At 42.8% G+C, this 16,733-nt stretch overlaps 1 protein-coding gene across 1 annotated transcript; it reads left to right on the top strand.

Moving 5' to 3' along the window:
* Positions 1 to 410: 410 nt before the first annotated feature.
* Positions 411 to 15,034, top strand: GPR37 (G protein-coupled receptor 37). Its single transcript, NM_001081699.2, has 2 exons — positions 411 to 1,605; positions 11,978 to 15,034. The coding sequence occupies exons 1-2, from the start codon at positions 985 to 987 to the stop codon at positions 12,794 to 12,796; spliced, it is 1,440 nt and encodes a 479-aa protein (NP_001075168.2). The 5' UTR covers positions 411 to 984; the 3' UTR covers positions 12,797 to 15,034.
* The last annotated feature ends 1,699 nt before the right edge of the window (positions 15,035 to 16,733 follow it).

The following is a 16,733-nucleotide window of genomic DNA, read 5'->3' on the forward strand; positions in this document are numbered from 1 at the left end:
GAATTATATAAAAATCAGGGAAGCAAGAAGGAAGAGCTATAAAGTTTATCAGACTGAACAAGGACAATAAACAGAAACGTTAAAAAATGCTCATAACAGGAAAAAAATAAAAATAATTAAAAAAACAAAACCAAAAACAAAAACAAAAAAAAACAGAGCAGCCTTCGTGGGCCCCAGCACCATCCGGGGATGCCTCCGACGCTGTCCAGTCTTAAGAGTGATGCTTTCGGCCCCATCTCGCCAGCTTCCCTCACCTACCAGAGCCGGACCCGCCGGGCGGCGCCGCGGCCACGGCCGGAGCCGGAGCGGTCTCTCCGCGCCGCCGGGCGGCGCTTGCGCACTGCGGGGCCGCCGCGCTGCTCGCCCGCCTCCCCGGCGCGCCCCCGGCCGCCGCTGCGCCGAGCCGAGCTGGGCAGAGCTGGACTGAGCAGCACCGGGCTGAGCGGCGCCGACCTGAGCCGGGAGCGCCCCTCAGCCCAGCGCCCCGCAACTCCCGCACGGCGCCGCGGTCGCCGCCCTCTCTCTGCAGCCGGAGGCGGGAGCATCCCGCAGGGGTCGGTCCCGGGACCGCGTCCACCCCACGCGCGGTGCTTGCCACCGGCCGGAGTTTGGCAAAGCGCTCAAATACGCTGCGCTCCGCGCGGCAACCTGTTCTCTCCGGGAGGAGCCGGTGGCCGCGGTCACCCGGGTAGGGGCGGCGTTCCCGCGGGACCTCTCCCCTCCGAAAGCCGCGCTGCCCTCGGGAGGATGTAAATAGGCGGCACGCGGCGGGGCGGCAGCGCTCCCGCGGAAGGGCGGAGCGCCGGGGGGGGTCCTCCCGGCTCCGCACGCGCTACATTAACTCCGCACGGCGGAGGCAGCGGCACAACTTTCGGGCTCTGCCCCGGGAGGCGGCGAGAAGCTCCGCTCCGCGTGCGGGCATGCCCCCCGCCGCCAGCCCCGCCGAGCGGAAGGGCAGCGGCTGAGCCCCGCCGCCTCCCGGCCATGCGGCCGCTCCGCGCTCCCCTCGCCCTGCTTTGCCCGGTGCTGGGCGCCTGGGCCGCCTGCGCTCTGCTCCCCGCCGCCGGCTCCGCGCTGCCGGCGCCCCCGCAGCGCTCCCGCTCGGCGCCGACGCCTCTCGCCCCCCCGGACCGCCGCGCCGCCGCCGCTGCCCCTGGACGCGGGGCCGAGGCGGAGCACGGGCGGCGACGGGCGCGGAGCAGCGAGAGCGGAGCCGGGGCGGAGGAGGGGAGCGGCCCCCGGTGGCTGCCGCTGAACGGCTCTGCCCGCGGCGAGAGCGCCGCCGGAGGTCGCGGTAACGGTACGGGGCGCCGAGCCCGGCTCCGGAACCCCTTCTACCCGCTGACCGAGGAGTCGTACGGCGCCTACGCCGTCATGTGCCTCTCCGTGGTGATCTTCGGCATCGGCATCATGGGCAACATGGCAGTGATGTGCATCGTCTGTCACAACTACTACATGCGGAGCATCTCCAACTCCCTGCTGGCCAACCTGGCCTTCTGGGACTTCCTCATCGTCTTCTTCTGCCTGCCGCTGGTCATCTTCCAGGAGCTTACCAAGAAGTGGCTCCTAGAGGACTTCTCGTGCAAAATCGTCCCTTACATCGAGGTAACGGCGGGGGGAGCGGACCCCGGGCAGCCCTCTTGTCGTAGCGCGGGGTCCCGTGCTCCGGGGGGCGTCCCGCGGTCAGCCCGGGCGGCAGCGCCGGGATCCCCCTACCTCCGGCTGAGCGCATCCGCTCGTGCGAGTTCTGCCAAACTTTTATCGCTCCTCGTGGTGCTGAAAAGGCGAGGAGAGCTCGCAACGTTTGATTTCAAGTTTTAGTCTTTCTTTCTTTCTTTTTCTTTTTCTTTTTTTTTTTTTTCCTTAACGTGAAATGATTCAGGGAGTGACTTAGGATAGGTTGGAGGAGGGTTGGATTGGTGTGCTGGAGCTGAGGGGTGAGGTGGAGTGGGAGCCCAAAATGTTCTTGCCTCTGTTCTTGCCCAAATCCTTCTGCTCAGTGTTATTCTCTAACTGGAAGCTGAGGAAGTAACTGTTGATTCGCTTGTAGTACAAATGCGATATTAGAGGTGTGAAAAAGGGAAGAAAAAAATAACCTTGTTATTAATACGTAGAATATCAGTCTCCACGTTATGTTGGCACAGCTGCCAACTGATAGTTTTAAGAAAGTGTTCAGAAAGAGTGTGCAGCCGCTGCACTGCCATCACTTCTGTTGTGTGTGATGCACTCACTCTGTTACTTGCAGTTCTGGACAAAGGGTGGAGCTGTGCTGTACTTGGAGGAACTGAGGCCGGTAGCATATCTCTGCTGTGATCTGGAGAGCTCAGGGTACCCTCCATTGAGCTGTGTTTGGGAAGAAGTGAAGGAAGAAATACATATTTGTTGAGAATGCTGATAGGAGCTTCGTGCGGGAGCTTCTGAGTGCTCTGAAATCAGTTCTTGGGCTGCTGTGTTATCTAGTAGATGTGTAGTTCCTGCTTCAGTTAAAGTGTAACCACGTTATTTAAAGTAGCAGTCTAAGTTTAGTATTTCAGCACTTTCCCCTCCCGACCCTTCTGAATTACCTGAGCTGAAATGTAGCTGTCAAATGCAGATGTAATCCTGAAGGCATCGGGCAGCTGCTAACCCCTCTTTATTCTCTAATGACATCTTAGTTTTCACTTTAAAGTTCCTCAGATGACCACAGCTGAACTTTTATTCAAGAACCGTCAGCCATCCACTGATGATGGATCAGACTAGTGGTGCCTGTCTGAGGCTTGGTCATTACTGGGGTCTAAAAGTGCAGCCATTCTCCTCTTTCCAGAGGAAATTTAATTTGTATCCGAAGCACACAACTGAATAAAGAGAGCGCTGAGGTACCACGTCACTCCCAGAATTGTATATATTTTGTTCATTAGTCACTAAGTATTGTACACATGTAAAGTATATTTGTCACCCTGGGAGCAGTAAGTAGAAGAAAACACTACTCGTTGCAGGGGAGTTGGACTAGGTGACCTTTAAAGGTCCCTTCCAACTGAAATACGTCTATGATTCTATGATTTGACCCTGTGGAGACAGAGGTGGCAATTAGAGCCAATGTCTGCCACTTTCTGAATACAGTTCCAACCTCACGGGCATTACCATCAATGCTGACACTGCTGGGAATGCTGCAGATGTGGAGCAGCCACGGCTCCTCGAGCAGTGCCATCATACAGCCAAATGGCAGACACTGCCTTCCCCAGTGTAACACACGTGGGTAGGCTCATCCTGTTCTCGTGCAGCAAGAGGGGAATGAATTCTCAGTTTCTTGAGAAGGAAGTTGTAGACAGTTGCCTTCAGGGGAACTTTCCAGACCTTTGTGAAATACTACTAGTATTTTCCTGGAGATGGACACATTTTAAGCTGTTGTCAGTGTTTTTTCTTGTAAGTTAACTCAATGTTTTGTTCTTTTTAGAGCCTCTGTTTCATTTTCTGCACCTCTTTTTCTGTATGTCAGCTCTCCTTATGGAGCTCAGGGACCTACATGTCTCACCCAGAGCTGTAGATCCAGACACATAATCTCCCTTTCAAACACCAAAGAGCCTTGTTGAGCTGAACCCTCTTGTACTAGACTGTACTCTCACAACTGTACAGAACTGGGCAGTGGGGGACAGCTGATTTTTTTTTTTTTAGAAGAAGTGATGTGGTGATCATTTTAACATAACTCAAGCCTGCTTTGCATTATGCTCAGAAGTTTCAACTAAATGAGGAACCTCGAGTGTTCGTCTTGAGTGTTTATCCTCCTGTGTCCAGTTGTTCTTTTATTTGTGCTGTTCAATGAGTATCGTACAGAATTTCAACAAAACATGTGTTGCCAGTGATAACACATGAGCACAAACTCTGGGGTAAATGTTTTACAATACCTTCAAGTACATTTGAATAGGTAAATCTTGAGCTTTCAGTAGTGGAAATCTTCAAAGCATTTAATTCTGAAGGCAGTTTTCTCATGCTAAATAAAGAATTGCTGTGACCAAATACATTTAAGCCACATGATTTAAGCCTGGAGAGGTTGTGGATGCCCCATCCCTGGAGGTGTTCAAGGCCAGGTTGGATGGGGCCCTGGGCAGCCTGGTCTAGTATTAGATACGGAAGTTGGCAGCCCTGCATGTGGCAGGGGGTTGGAGCTTGTTCATCCTTGAGATCCCTTCCAACACGAGCAATTCTATGGTTCTATGATATTTTATCACAATTTAGTTACTTGTAACTATTCTTTAAAACTATGTCCTGGCTCTAGTTGCATGAGGAATAATGTACACGTGACCAAGGAGGAACTTGAGTGAGTCAGTTCTTCTGTGCATGGTCTTTAGGTGATGAAGATGTTTTAAGTAGATGAAGTTATCTCCACCAAGAGCCTTACTAGGCTCTGGTGCTGATATTGTTCTGACAGAGTAAATTTGAAAGTGCTAACTGAGCAGAGAGGTAAAACAAATGGGTGTCCAAAGGACAGCGAGGCTGGTGAAGGGTCAGGAACACAAGTATTGTGGGACTGTGTACTCTGGAGGAGAGGAGACCTTATTGCTCTCTACAGCTACTTGAAAGGAGGTTGTGGTGAGGTGGGGGTCAGCCTCTTCTCCCAGGTAACTATGGAGAGGATGAGAAGTAATGGCCTTGAGTTTCACCAGGGAAGGTTCAGGTTGAATATTAGGAAAAAATTATTCTCTGAAAGAGTGGTGAGGTATTGGCACAGACTGCCCAGGGAGGCGGTCACTGTCCCTGAAGGTGTTCAAAAAAAGGCAGTGATGAACATGGCTTAATGAGCATAGTGGTAATTGGACTAGTTGAACTTGGAGATTTTTTCCAATTTTAATGATTCTATGATTCTAAATTTTGGCAACTACTCTACTCATAAGGATGTGTGGAGATGTGCTTTTCCTCTACAATTTTAGTTCTCTATGCAGTTCTTCACGTTTTGTGACTTCTCTGCAGATAGAAGTCTAGCTTTGTGTAGCCATGTCTGAAGTGTTTTCCTGCACAGTGTTTATTTGTAAGTTGTCTTCCGTATGCTTTGATCACTGTTATTCAGGATCAGGAGATACAGGGCAAGCAATGATACAAAAGCAAATGACTTTGGCTAATTCCCTTCCTGGAAGATCCGCCAATCTGCAACCCTTTGCTGGTCCTTGTTTAAGCATATTGAGTCATTTCAGCAACAGAAGTAGAAAAAAATAGTATGGAATATCATTTCTTTTTATCTAATAGAGAGTAATGCTTTACATTTTTCTTGACTCTGAATTAAGCCTGAATTGATTTTGTTTACATTCACAATAGTTTAACTGTGCTTCTATACATTTCACGTCTTTTTGGTGTAACAGTCCTGTAAAGCAGCATTTTTATTTTTTATTTTAATCCTGGAAGCCGATAGTGAAGAGGTTAAGTAAGTTCCCTAAAGCCCAAAGCAGCTTGCCAAGATGACAAATGGATTGTGTCAACCCGGACTAGAAACTGTCTTTCAGGCTTTAAAAAGAAGCTTTCTTAAATGGTGTGCATTCTGATCTCAGAGGTTCTGTGAGGAACTGGGTTAGTTGGAGGGCAGTAGTTGGAAGCAGACATCACACTCTATGTTGTCAGACTGAGACAAACTACTTACAGAGGTGTAGGGATTTAGGACAGGGGAAGAGTCTAGAATTAGGGTTTTCAGAGGCTGTTTTATGGCCTTGTGCAGTTCTGGCAATCAATCTGTGGCATCTCTGGTTTCTGGTGGGAAACTTCCATTCCAGAAAAGCTATCGCTATTAGTATTCTGAGTTGAAAGTGTAAGGATTGATTTGATCTGGAATGTGAATTACTCTTTTTTTTTTTTTTTTTTTTTTTCCCTCCCTTCCCTGGAGCCAACCCTTTGAGGGCAATTTTGAGGTAAGGCTTTTTCCCCTTTCTCTCTTTTATTTGCTAGAGGTGAATGAGCAGCATAAAGGAAGAGGCCATTCTTTGCCTGTTCCAAAGCTGCCAGAAAACATCCTTGTTTTAAGTTTCCAATTTGTTATGGGAGTTTTTAAAAACTACGTATTAATCTGTCCAGTCTGAGCTGTTTGTTCTGTATCTTTATGTCTCTTCTTTGACTTACTTGGAGTCAGTCTCTTGAACCTCCAGAAAGTCCTCTGGGTCACAGATGAAGATCCACATATAAATTTGCACCTTCAAAGCTTTATACTGGAGGTTTTCCAGAGCAATGGCTGCATGTGTCTTTTACTGAGCAGGATACCTTCTGCACTTATCACACAATAAATATTTTTTTAAGACAGAAGTGCTAGTATATCTGTGCCCCTTAGGCATTAGCAGTGTGGTGATAGCTGCTGTTCTGTCAGCCTTTCTCTCCTCTACAAACCTTGTCCTTAGGGAGTCATAAATTGTCCATAAAATTTTGCTTTTGTCTTAAATTTTGCATGTGACATTGCAGCATGGAAATGAATTTGTGTCAGACTAGATTTTAAATTAGGTCAGTAATATTTAAGTTACGTATGTGTGGAGAGAAAAAAACAGCATCTGTCATCCCAGTGCCATTGACTGTAGGATGAGCATAGGGCTGTCATTTCTCCATATGACCAGATTTTTCCTGCAAAGAAGAGGCAGATTTTTAGCAGTAGCTCCATGTTGTTAATATTAGGAGTTAATGCAGATGTCCCTTGTGTAGAACAATGAGAATGTGATCCTCGGTGGAGAACAGTGCTCTTTTCTTTCTTAAAATAATAGTAATAAAAGTAAATTAAATTTACTTGTATGGTAGCAGAGTAGATTTCAAATAGAAAAATGGACAAAAAAAATTTGTTTTGTGATTTTTTTCCAGCCCTCTGGATCAGCATATGGTATAATCTAATAGCTATTTCCAGTGCCCTGACAATCTGGTTGGCTTTTATTTCCAACAGAATTCAAGAACTGCTCATGGAAGTTAATTCTGAATACTACTCTTGGGATATTGAGAAGGGTAGGAAACACACAAAAGCATACGTGCTTTATAACTTCCTGATATAAATGTTAAAAGTACTAAAAGGAAAAAGCCATATTGTACCCATTTTTCCATGTGTGTGTGGAACATCTCCATGATAGTAGTTTCCAGTCTCTTGCTTATGTTGTAATTATCCAGTCTTAGTATTGGACTCTCTACTGCAAGTGACTGCAAGTGTAGAGTAGTACAAGAAAAATACTGTCAGGGCAACTTTGTTTATTTATCTTAGGCAAAACTAATAACTTTCTGAGAGTCACTGTGATGTACTGCATTAATGTACTCCAAAGCAGTGACATTTAGTTTGAATGTAAAACCAGCCATAATAAGACTATAGACAGTAATGACTTGGATTAACAAAAAAAAAAAAAAAGAAAAGAAAAGAAATTATTTATGTGATATAACAGGAATGGGAGGAAAAAGTTTAGGGAGTGTCATCGAGAGCTGAGAAACAGCTGAACTAGTCATGGTTGTCAAACTTTTCTGCAGTTTAGCTTCTGTATTTTTTGATGGGGAAATGTTTGGGTACTCATTCTGCCTTGTAACAAAGAAAATCCAGCTTCAGCTGGTAAAAGCAGCCATTTTTCATAACTCCCTGGCTATCTGGCTATAACTATATGGCTCCATAAAACTCAGCCTACTCTGTTTCCACTCGGTTCTCTGTCAGAAGGCGGTGCTCCACAACATCACGCTTTATTTGATCCATGGTCACTCTCATTTCCTTGAGTTGCTCATGGTTAGTTGATTTCCATCTTGTTATATTAATTTGTCCTTCAGCTAAAGCAACTTTTTTATTTCTGCACAGACTTATTTGTAGATAACAGCAATATCACTTCTTGGACTTCACCTTGCTAACTGAGTGACTTTTTTTTTTTTTAAATTAACTCACAGAATTGGTGGTTCTTCAACTTTTTCACTCAAATCATCTTTTCTGATCTTGTTTTTGTTACCTTTATCTTGTCGAACAGGTATTAGTGAGAGAGAATTCAGTCTTGTTTTGCACTGGCATTGCTCACCCTACGAAACTCTTACTGCTCCCCTGGGCAGCTGAGGCTCTGCTGCTGGGGCCAAATGCTGTGGGACCACAGCCAGGAGAAGAACTAGGACAGGCCAGGGAAGGCCTGGGAACATTTTGGTAATTGTTAAAGCTCATGAAAGGGGAACGTTGAAGGGATGGAGAGAACTGATGCAATTATGCTGAGCATTTCATGAGTTTACTGTTGCTTTCTGTGGTCTCAGTTCCCCAAATGAGCTTTGACACAGTTGACTAACAGCTGATGAGCTAATGACTGAAGGTTTTTGCACTGTCTCAAAGGAGCACCGCTGTGCCCAGTAACATCGCTGTCAGTACTGTCAAAGGAACCAGGATATTAAGAGACTCTTGTAACAACAGTGCCTTCTTTTGTGTATGTGCTGTGGCTGGTATTCCCTTACATAGCTGTCCTCTGCCCAGCTCAGTTGAGGTTATTTCCCACCCACCTTCTAGGAGCAGATACATGGTTAGATATCTGGAGATCTTTTTGATACCATATGGTGAGACAAAAATGTAAACTGATGTCACCCCAAGTGTTGAGAGGATGAAGGAGAATCTTCATAGGGACTGTATGGAAATATATCAGACAACTAAGTGACCATCCAAAGCTAGTGAGCCTTACTCAACCTTGCCTTGCTTCATTTCCTGCCAGGTTGTTGGAATTAAGGCTCCAACTGTGTATCAGACACTAATCTGTTACAACAAGAAGAGCACCATTAAAGGCCATGCAGCTTTACACTGTTTCAGAATTTGTTAATTTGTCCTTTAAATTTGTCCTCATCACCATTATTCTGTGATTATTTCAGGGCAAAGTAACAGATAAAAAAGGGAGATTTCTGTGGCTTCTTTCACATTTTCAGCTTAGACCTAATTTTCAGTATGACTACTATGAAGAAACGCCCATAAACCGAAACTGAATGAACATGCAGAATGTGTGCCCCACTTCTTGCCCATAGGTGGAGAGCAGCAGCCATTGATTTTTCTGGCTATTATTTGTATTCTGCAATGCAGAGAGAATGAAGGGGGTAAGTAATTAGAGCCCCCTTACATTGCTGCACTGCCTTTCAACAAGTCAGCTGGAGTGAATCCCTGTTCATCTGTTCGGGGGTGCTTTTTTGTTTGGCTGTTTTTTGTAGGCTTTCCCATGTAATCTCTAACTCCATTAATCTCCAGAAAACAGGAAAACATTGCCTATTCCAGAGATGCACTAGCTTTTTTTTTTTTTTTTTTTTTTTTAACCTTGTTTGATCAGTGAATCCATGGGAGAATTTTCAAAGCTGACTTCCACTGTTCTTAGTTGTTTTCTCTTGCTCTATTTCACTGTTTTAAGCCTCCAAGTTTCTGGTCAATTAATGTGACAGGAGCCCCGTAGGTTATGTTTGTTCATGGTAGACATGTCTTCTTTCATTAGGCCAGCCTAACAGCTGCAGAGTTTAATGTCTTAGCTACTGTATAACTGCCTGTTTGTAATGGATTGCTGAAACAATAAAAGTGTGTATGTTAGGGTGTGAGGGGAGATGCTCACATTGCTGAATTAAAACAAGAGCAGAGAAGGAAAACATTAATGTACAAAAATGCAAATTTTCTTCTGTTCTGATGGTTTATTTTAATCTCTCTTCATTTCCAAGTCTCAAATATTTCCCCGTCTCCCATAATTGTTGAGATCTTGGTCCCATACCCTTCTGTTATTTGAGCTGGACACACTGGCAAAAGGCTTTGCTGTCACTCTAAAGAAGACTTCACACACACCCGAATGTTTTTCAAACAAAGTCACTATTCTTAGATTTGGAAATGTGATTCTCAGAAGTGATATGTGGAAATCATCTTTCGTTAGCTAGTGTTAGCACTGTTCCTAAAGATTTCCCTATAGCTGTGATTTTTCTATAGCTGTTTTTATTTTTTGCTGGTATTTACCAAGCTTTCTTTGAACCCTGTCCAGCAGTTTAACTCCCTAATCAATAGATTTGCCTGTTAAAAATGTTTACGGTACTGTTTAGTCACTATCAATTATTCCTGCCATTGAAGGAAGGTTAGCTAATAAGATTTTGTATCTTACTGGTTCCATCTTCTAGGAAGCTGCTTCAAAGAATTATGCAGCTAAGGCAATGCATGGCAGTTCAGATCCCAAGTTCCTAGTATTTTTCACTGATATTCAATTTTAGAAGTATTAACATTTTAGAAATTAACAGTGCATTCATATAATTGCGCGTAATTGTACTATCTGTCTTTGCAGAACTTTTTGCAGGAGATGTATAAACAGGAATGATTCAAAACTATGGTGGAAGTCAGTGTATTTTTGAAATGTACCAATATGAAATTTAAATATGTCATTATACGTCAAATCTGAGTAATTTAACAAATTGTGGTGAACAACTTAATATTACTCTAGATTTCCCAGTTAATTGCACAGACATGTGGCTTACTCATGATAAAAGTAAGCATTCTTTAAATTTATTAGGAATATTATTTTAACAGTTTCTTTTCTTTTGTTTCAACACATTTCCAGCATAACAGAAGCACACAAACCCAAGAAAATAAACGAATTAGAATGCAACAGAGCACCTAATCCTTCTCTGATTGAAGTTAATGGGAGTTCTGCTTTGAATTTGAACTGAAGTTGAATTTATTCAAAACAGGATTAGGCCAAAATGCATATAGTCTTCTTGCAAATTTGTTTTCAGGAAATTTAATTATAAACAGGATAAAATGATAGGAAATTATATTTCATGATAGTACAAATTTCTATTTATGCATAGAATTATGGTTACTAAAGCTAGAACATACTCACTGCTCTCTACTTGCTCCTTATATAATTGAGAGGTCTGTTCAGTTCATCTTTAATAACATAAACAATAGAACTTGTGCCATTTCTCCTGGTTTGCAGTATACTGTTGCACAGGATGTCTCCCATGAAATTATACCTGGATTTTCCTGAGACATTTTTATAGATTAAATATTGAAGATTGATTATTAAAGCTTAACTATTACAGTCAAGGTCTTTTTCTTTTCTTCCCCCCCCCCCCCCCCCACAGTCTTTGGAAGTCTGAAGATTTCAATGTGGTTTTTTTGAACTTGCAGCCCAGGATGTCTTCATAAGGCTACATCCCATCAAAATTTAACTTAAGAGCCCAAGTCCACAAGAGCAGTTGTTGTGCTTTAATCCATTCAGTGAATGCTTAATCCACAGTGTTCCTAAATTTTGAAGATTTTTAAGGTGTTGATGTTATGATCCCCCACATGCTCTGTGAACATGTTATGGGATGTAACCGAACTTCTGCTGAAGTAGGACTCTCCCATCTTTCTGACTTCAATTCCAATCCTTATGGTGATCTTTCAGAAAACTACTCCTCAGAAAAATGAGGGAAGGAAGGGTTTTTGATTGTTGGTTGGGTTTTTTTTTGTTTGTTTTTTGTTTTTTGTATTGGTCAGTTCCCCGATGTTCATGTCACTCAGAGTAGTATGAGTGCTGGCATGGACTTCCAAGACAGCATAATACGAAGCTGAAATAATTATCTGTAGACAGCACAACAGAAGGATGCACTCTTTGAAAAACATGTAGGATGGTAGCTCAGTAAATGCTGGAAGCTAAGTTCAATATTCTACCTGTGATGCTTCTTTTGATGGTGCTGAACTCTTTCCTACATCACTACCCCAAAACGAGGCTTTGCTTTGCCTTTGTCAGTCAAAGAACTAGGCTTAATTGGTGCTTCACATTGCATATTGAGCTCTTTTTAACTGTGAAAGAGTATACGCTTCCTTCAATGGTAAAAAAAAAAAAAAAAAATCCAACGTACAATTTTCTCCTCTGCCTGAGCAAATTCAGGACTTCATCTTCCATTTTCAAGAAGAGTGCCATTGTTAGTGGACCAGGTGGATTTTGAAAGAGACAAGGTTTCTCCTCTCTCCAAGGCATAATGGACTGCAGCCTTGTAGATGCTCTTTTTTGAGGCAGCACCTGTATTAACTGGCCTTGCCTTTTCTCCTTTGCAGGTGGCCTCCCTTGGAGTCACCACGTTCACGCTTTGTGCCCTCTGCATTGACCGGTTCCGTGCTGCCACCAACGTGCAGATGTACTATGAGATGATCGAGAACTGCACCTCAACGACAGCCAAGCTGGCTGTCATTTGGGTGGGTGCCCTGCTGCTGGCACTGCCAGAGGTGGTGCTGCGCCAGCTGACCAAGGAGGACCCCGAGTACAGCGGCAGCCCACCCGGGGAGCGCTGCGTGGTGAAGATTTCCACCGCACTGCCTGACACCATCTATGTGCTGGCTCTTACATATGATGGGGCAAGACTCTGGTGGTACTTTGGCTGCTATTTTTGTTTGCCAACTCTTTTCACTATTACCTGTTCCCTGGTAACAGCAAGGAAAATCAGGAGGGCGGAAAAGGCATGCACAAGAGGGAACAAGCGACAAATTCAGCTGGAAAGTCAGATGAACTGCACAGTGGTGGCATTGACCATTTTATATGGGTTTTGCATAATTCCTGAAAACATCTGCAACATCGTAACTGCCTACATGGCTACAGGGGTCTCTCGCCAGACTATGGATCTCCTCCATCTCATTAGTCAGTTCCTCTTGTTCTTTAAATCCTGTGTTACGCCAGTCCTCCTTTTCTGTCTCTGTAAACCTTTTAGCCGGGCCTTTATGGAGTGTTGCTGTTGCTGCTGTGATGAATGCATCCAGAAATCTTCAACAGTGACAAGTGATGACAATGACAATGAGTACACCACAGAGCTGGAGCTCTCCCCTTTCAGCACCATCCGCCGTGAAATGTCTACTTTTGCCTCTGTTGGGACTCATTGTTAATCAACATTAGGACTTCATTTTTTTTTTTTATCTTTTTTCTTTCTTTCTTCTTTCTTTTCTTCCCTGAAACTTCATATTTTTCTATCTGGAAGAAAAGTATAAGAAAAATAATTGATTATTGAAAACTATTCTGGAAACCAATCTGCATACTAACAGTCATGCTCTGCAATATAATTTGTCTGGTTATTAAAATGAGGGAAAGGGAGAGAAGGAGAGCTTAGTACTCAGTTTTAAATCATGATATTTTGTATGGTGCTAGGATTTCATTATTTGGGGAGAAGGATCTGTGTCTGTCCACTTTTATTTAATTTCATGATTGTTTTGATAATCACTGTAAAACAATTATATAGACATTGTGGGTTTTGCAGGATGTTTAATGTAAAAGATGTGGTGGAGAGTATTTGAAGGTGGTTTTAATCCAATTACTGTACACTATTGTGAGAGAGCTTGGACTTTGAAAAATTTATAAAGTAGCATAAAAATAAATGAGGTTTTATTCTTTAACTTCCTTGTCAATCTGCATTCAACAAGGATCACCTCTAGTATTAAATTCCTTTAATAAGTACAAAATCTTTGCATAAAATAATTTAAATGGTCTTATTTAATTTGCCATTCATGTACTTACACTTGGAGACTACAATTAGAGTGTTTAAGGAAGATGGTTATAACGGCATTAGATTTACATGAGTGGATTTTTAACGCATATTATAAAGATCCAATGTGCCTCATTGAAACTTTCCTTCTTGACCTAAAAGTATATAAAGCCTGAGTTATTTTGTACTTCATAAGAAGGAAGATCTCCTTTCTTGCTAAATTTTGTCTTGTGTGGATCCAAATTCAACTTCTTTCTGATCTGTTACTGGTTTTACATCGAGGTTATGTCCTCAGTCCCTGTGTACATACCTTCTGCTAGTTGCAGTGAGTCCCGCTGCAGAAGGAAGGCATTCTTTTGCCAGGGGTTTGCTGACAATAAATGTGAGGGACTGAAACATGTGGAGAGTGGATTTCTTCTTTAAAAAAAAAAAAAAAAAAGGAAGAAAGAATAAAAAGATACAAACACACTTGGACATTTGGGGCTTGACCCAGAGCCCATTGCAGTCAGTGCAAAGCTTTCCAAACATTTCTGAGGGCTTTGGATCAGAGTGGCATCTCCTATTTATTCTGCGATATGCAGCATGAATATTAATTGCGGGGGCTGTGTATACGGGTTATAAATCATGTTGCTCTCACAGAGACTGCCATTCACCAGCAGCTCACAGCGCTGAAGCTGTTCTTGAGATCTACAGAATGTTTTGTGATGGTATCTTGCTGTCCACAGGCTTATTGAAATGGGGATGTGTCAACACTGCAAGCAACAGTGTGGTGTAGTAAAATCTGAGGTTGTTATGAGCAAGCTGGATTGGAGACGTGAAAGAGCCCATCCATACCAGCATAGTTTGTTTAACCCCACTTCTTGGCTGAAGTAAACAGACTTCTCTGGGAGAGCAAGTTGCCTCATATATACGTTGGGCAGTGGGCTGAAGTGTGGGCACACACTAAGGAACAGAATTTGTTACGATTATATTTTAGTACTAACTAATTAATTATTCAACTGCAACAGTGCTTGTTGTAGTAAAATCACAGGCACTTGCACTCTGAAATTAACAGTAAGAGATGAAGTCTTTGTGACACCTGTCTCTAACTATGTTAAGGAACTTTTAGCTTTTGGAAAGGAGTCTATTTTTATTTTCCTTGTAGATTCTGGATTTAATGTGTTCAATCTTTGTATCTGCTTGGCAAGCAGTATTCCCTCTTTTTCATCACTGTTTTAACCTATAAAAAATTCAACCGAGAAGCAGCAGCATCTGAACCTGAATATAAATACATTTGAGTTTCTCATTTTTGAATTAAGCTCTAACAGAAGCAGTTTGGTCTGAGCAGAGGCCTAAATTTACGTATGTGATTCTGTTTAGGACTTGTATGATACGCAAGTTTGCAAAATCATTTTGTAAGAATGTCAATCACTTTTTAGGATGGGGTAGCAGTCCCTTCTTTCTAAACTCCTCATTGACTTCACCTTGCTGGTTACATTCAATACACTGTGAAATGTATCAAAGAGAAAAGGTAAAACCAAAATCTCTTCACTGTGGTGCCTGTCTCCTCAAAAACGTTTTCCCATCTCTGCAATTTGATTTGTACTATTCTTTTTTAGGTGTCAATATTTGTAAAGAATGGGAATAAAGCTCCCTCTTTGTTTCTCTGTCATGTTGCTTGCACTCAATTGTTTCTTTTCAGTCACAGCATGAACAGTGTGGTTCAAGGACTTCAGAAAAGAAAAGCAGAATATGAAGAAGCACTTTTTTTTCTATGGAAATAAATACAGAAATTACTTTGGAATATAAAATTGTGATGTTTTGCTTAATGCAAGGCTACAGTGGAGCAGAAGAAGTCCCCAGCAGCCTTGGGCAAGAGGTGCCTGCCTCCTTTGCTCCAGCCTGGAGTGGATGTGTATGATAACTACTGGTGTTCTCTCCCAAGCTAAGCACTTTGTATCCCTTAGTATTGCAGTGCTTCCCCATTGAAATATTTCCTCAATATGTGAGGGGGAAAAATCAGGGGAAAAAAAAGGAAAAAAAAAAAAAAAAGAGATTTTAAATGTCACCACAGAATATAGAACCTAGAACCTGGAGATCAGTAACACTGTGGCTGGGAATACACCATCCTGGTAGTGCAGTGGAACATTCTCCAGCCTTGTATTCCGTGGGGCCTTTTTGTGTCTGGTGTAATCTTGCCTCTTCTGCTGCTGGAAGACCTTTCTGACAGCTATTTGTTTCCTAAATCTGTTAAACTAATCTCACATTAGCAGGTTTGCATTGTTGCAGCCTGAGACAGTGGTTCTGACAGGGGCATGGCTTGTTAATGCATTAAATGTCATGATAAAAGATTGTTTTTGTTAAAGATGGGCTCTTTTTTTTTTTTTTTTTTTTTTTTAAGATGGAGTACTGCACTCTTCTTTTTTCCTTTTTTTTTTTTCCTTCTGGAGACACTGATGCGGTGAACACTCGCATTTCTCTGGTGTTTGCTTTTCTTACCTTTTTAATCTTAGGAGCCATTTCTGTCTGTTTTGAATCTAGTTCTGTAAGGCATTTGTCTATTAACTGGGGACATTTAAGACACTGATGAATGAAGGTTTGAAACTGTTTATGGCAAAAATTTAATTATTTTACATTAAACAGAGAAACATGTGGGGATGGTGACCAGCATAAAAGAAGCACAATGGAATGGAAAATCAGATTGTGAATTAAAAAAGTCTTATACTTCCCAGATATTGATGGGTTAATACCTATCACCCCAGCCCTGGTCACTTAAAGAAATAAAGAAATATACTGCCCTATTAAGAGCTCCAGTATCTCCAGTGAGATTAGCTTTTGTGACATGCATCAAAAATGTGATCTGTGTGCAAGCCAAAACCATAGAGATCGTGTATTATTGAAAAAACTTGCCATCTGCATTTCTCTCTTGCCCAGGTCTTTTTGTCCACCCACTGATGTCCAGGGGATCTTTCCTCAGAAAAGAATATTTTGTAGGCTGTGTGGCAACGTACCTGAAGGTTAAGTGGGTCACTGCTGGCTAGAAGCCTGCATAGACATATTTGAGGCTCTAGGTTACAATCCTGTCTTGGAGAGTCTATAGCAAATACAGATGAGATTGTGTATTAACTTTATTCTGGAGGATTAAGCTATGAGGCCAGCTGCCTGTAGGAAGTTGACTCACCTCAGATCATTAAGAACCTCAATCTAATGATTTGCCCAAATTACAAAAGGAAACTGGGACCTTACAGTAGAACTTCCATGTCACAGAATCAGAATGGCTTGGGTTGGAAGGGACCTTAAAGATCATTGGGTTACAACTCCATGCCACAGGCAGGGCTGCCAGCTGCTCGATCAAGTTCTAGATC

Source organism: Gallus gallus, chromosome 1 (assembly GCF_016699485.2).
Source record: "Gallus gallus isolate bGalGal1 chromosome 1, bGalGal1.mat.broiler.GRCg7b, whole genome shotgun sequence".
Lineage (NCBI taxonomy): Eukaryota > Metazoa > Chordata > Aves > Galliformes > Phasianidae > Gallus > Gallus gallus.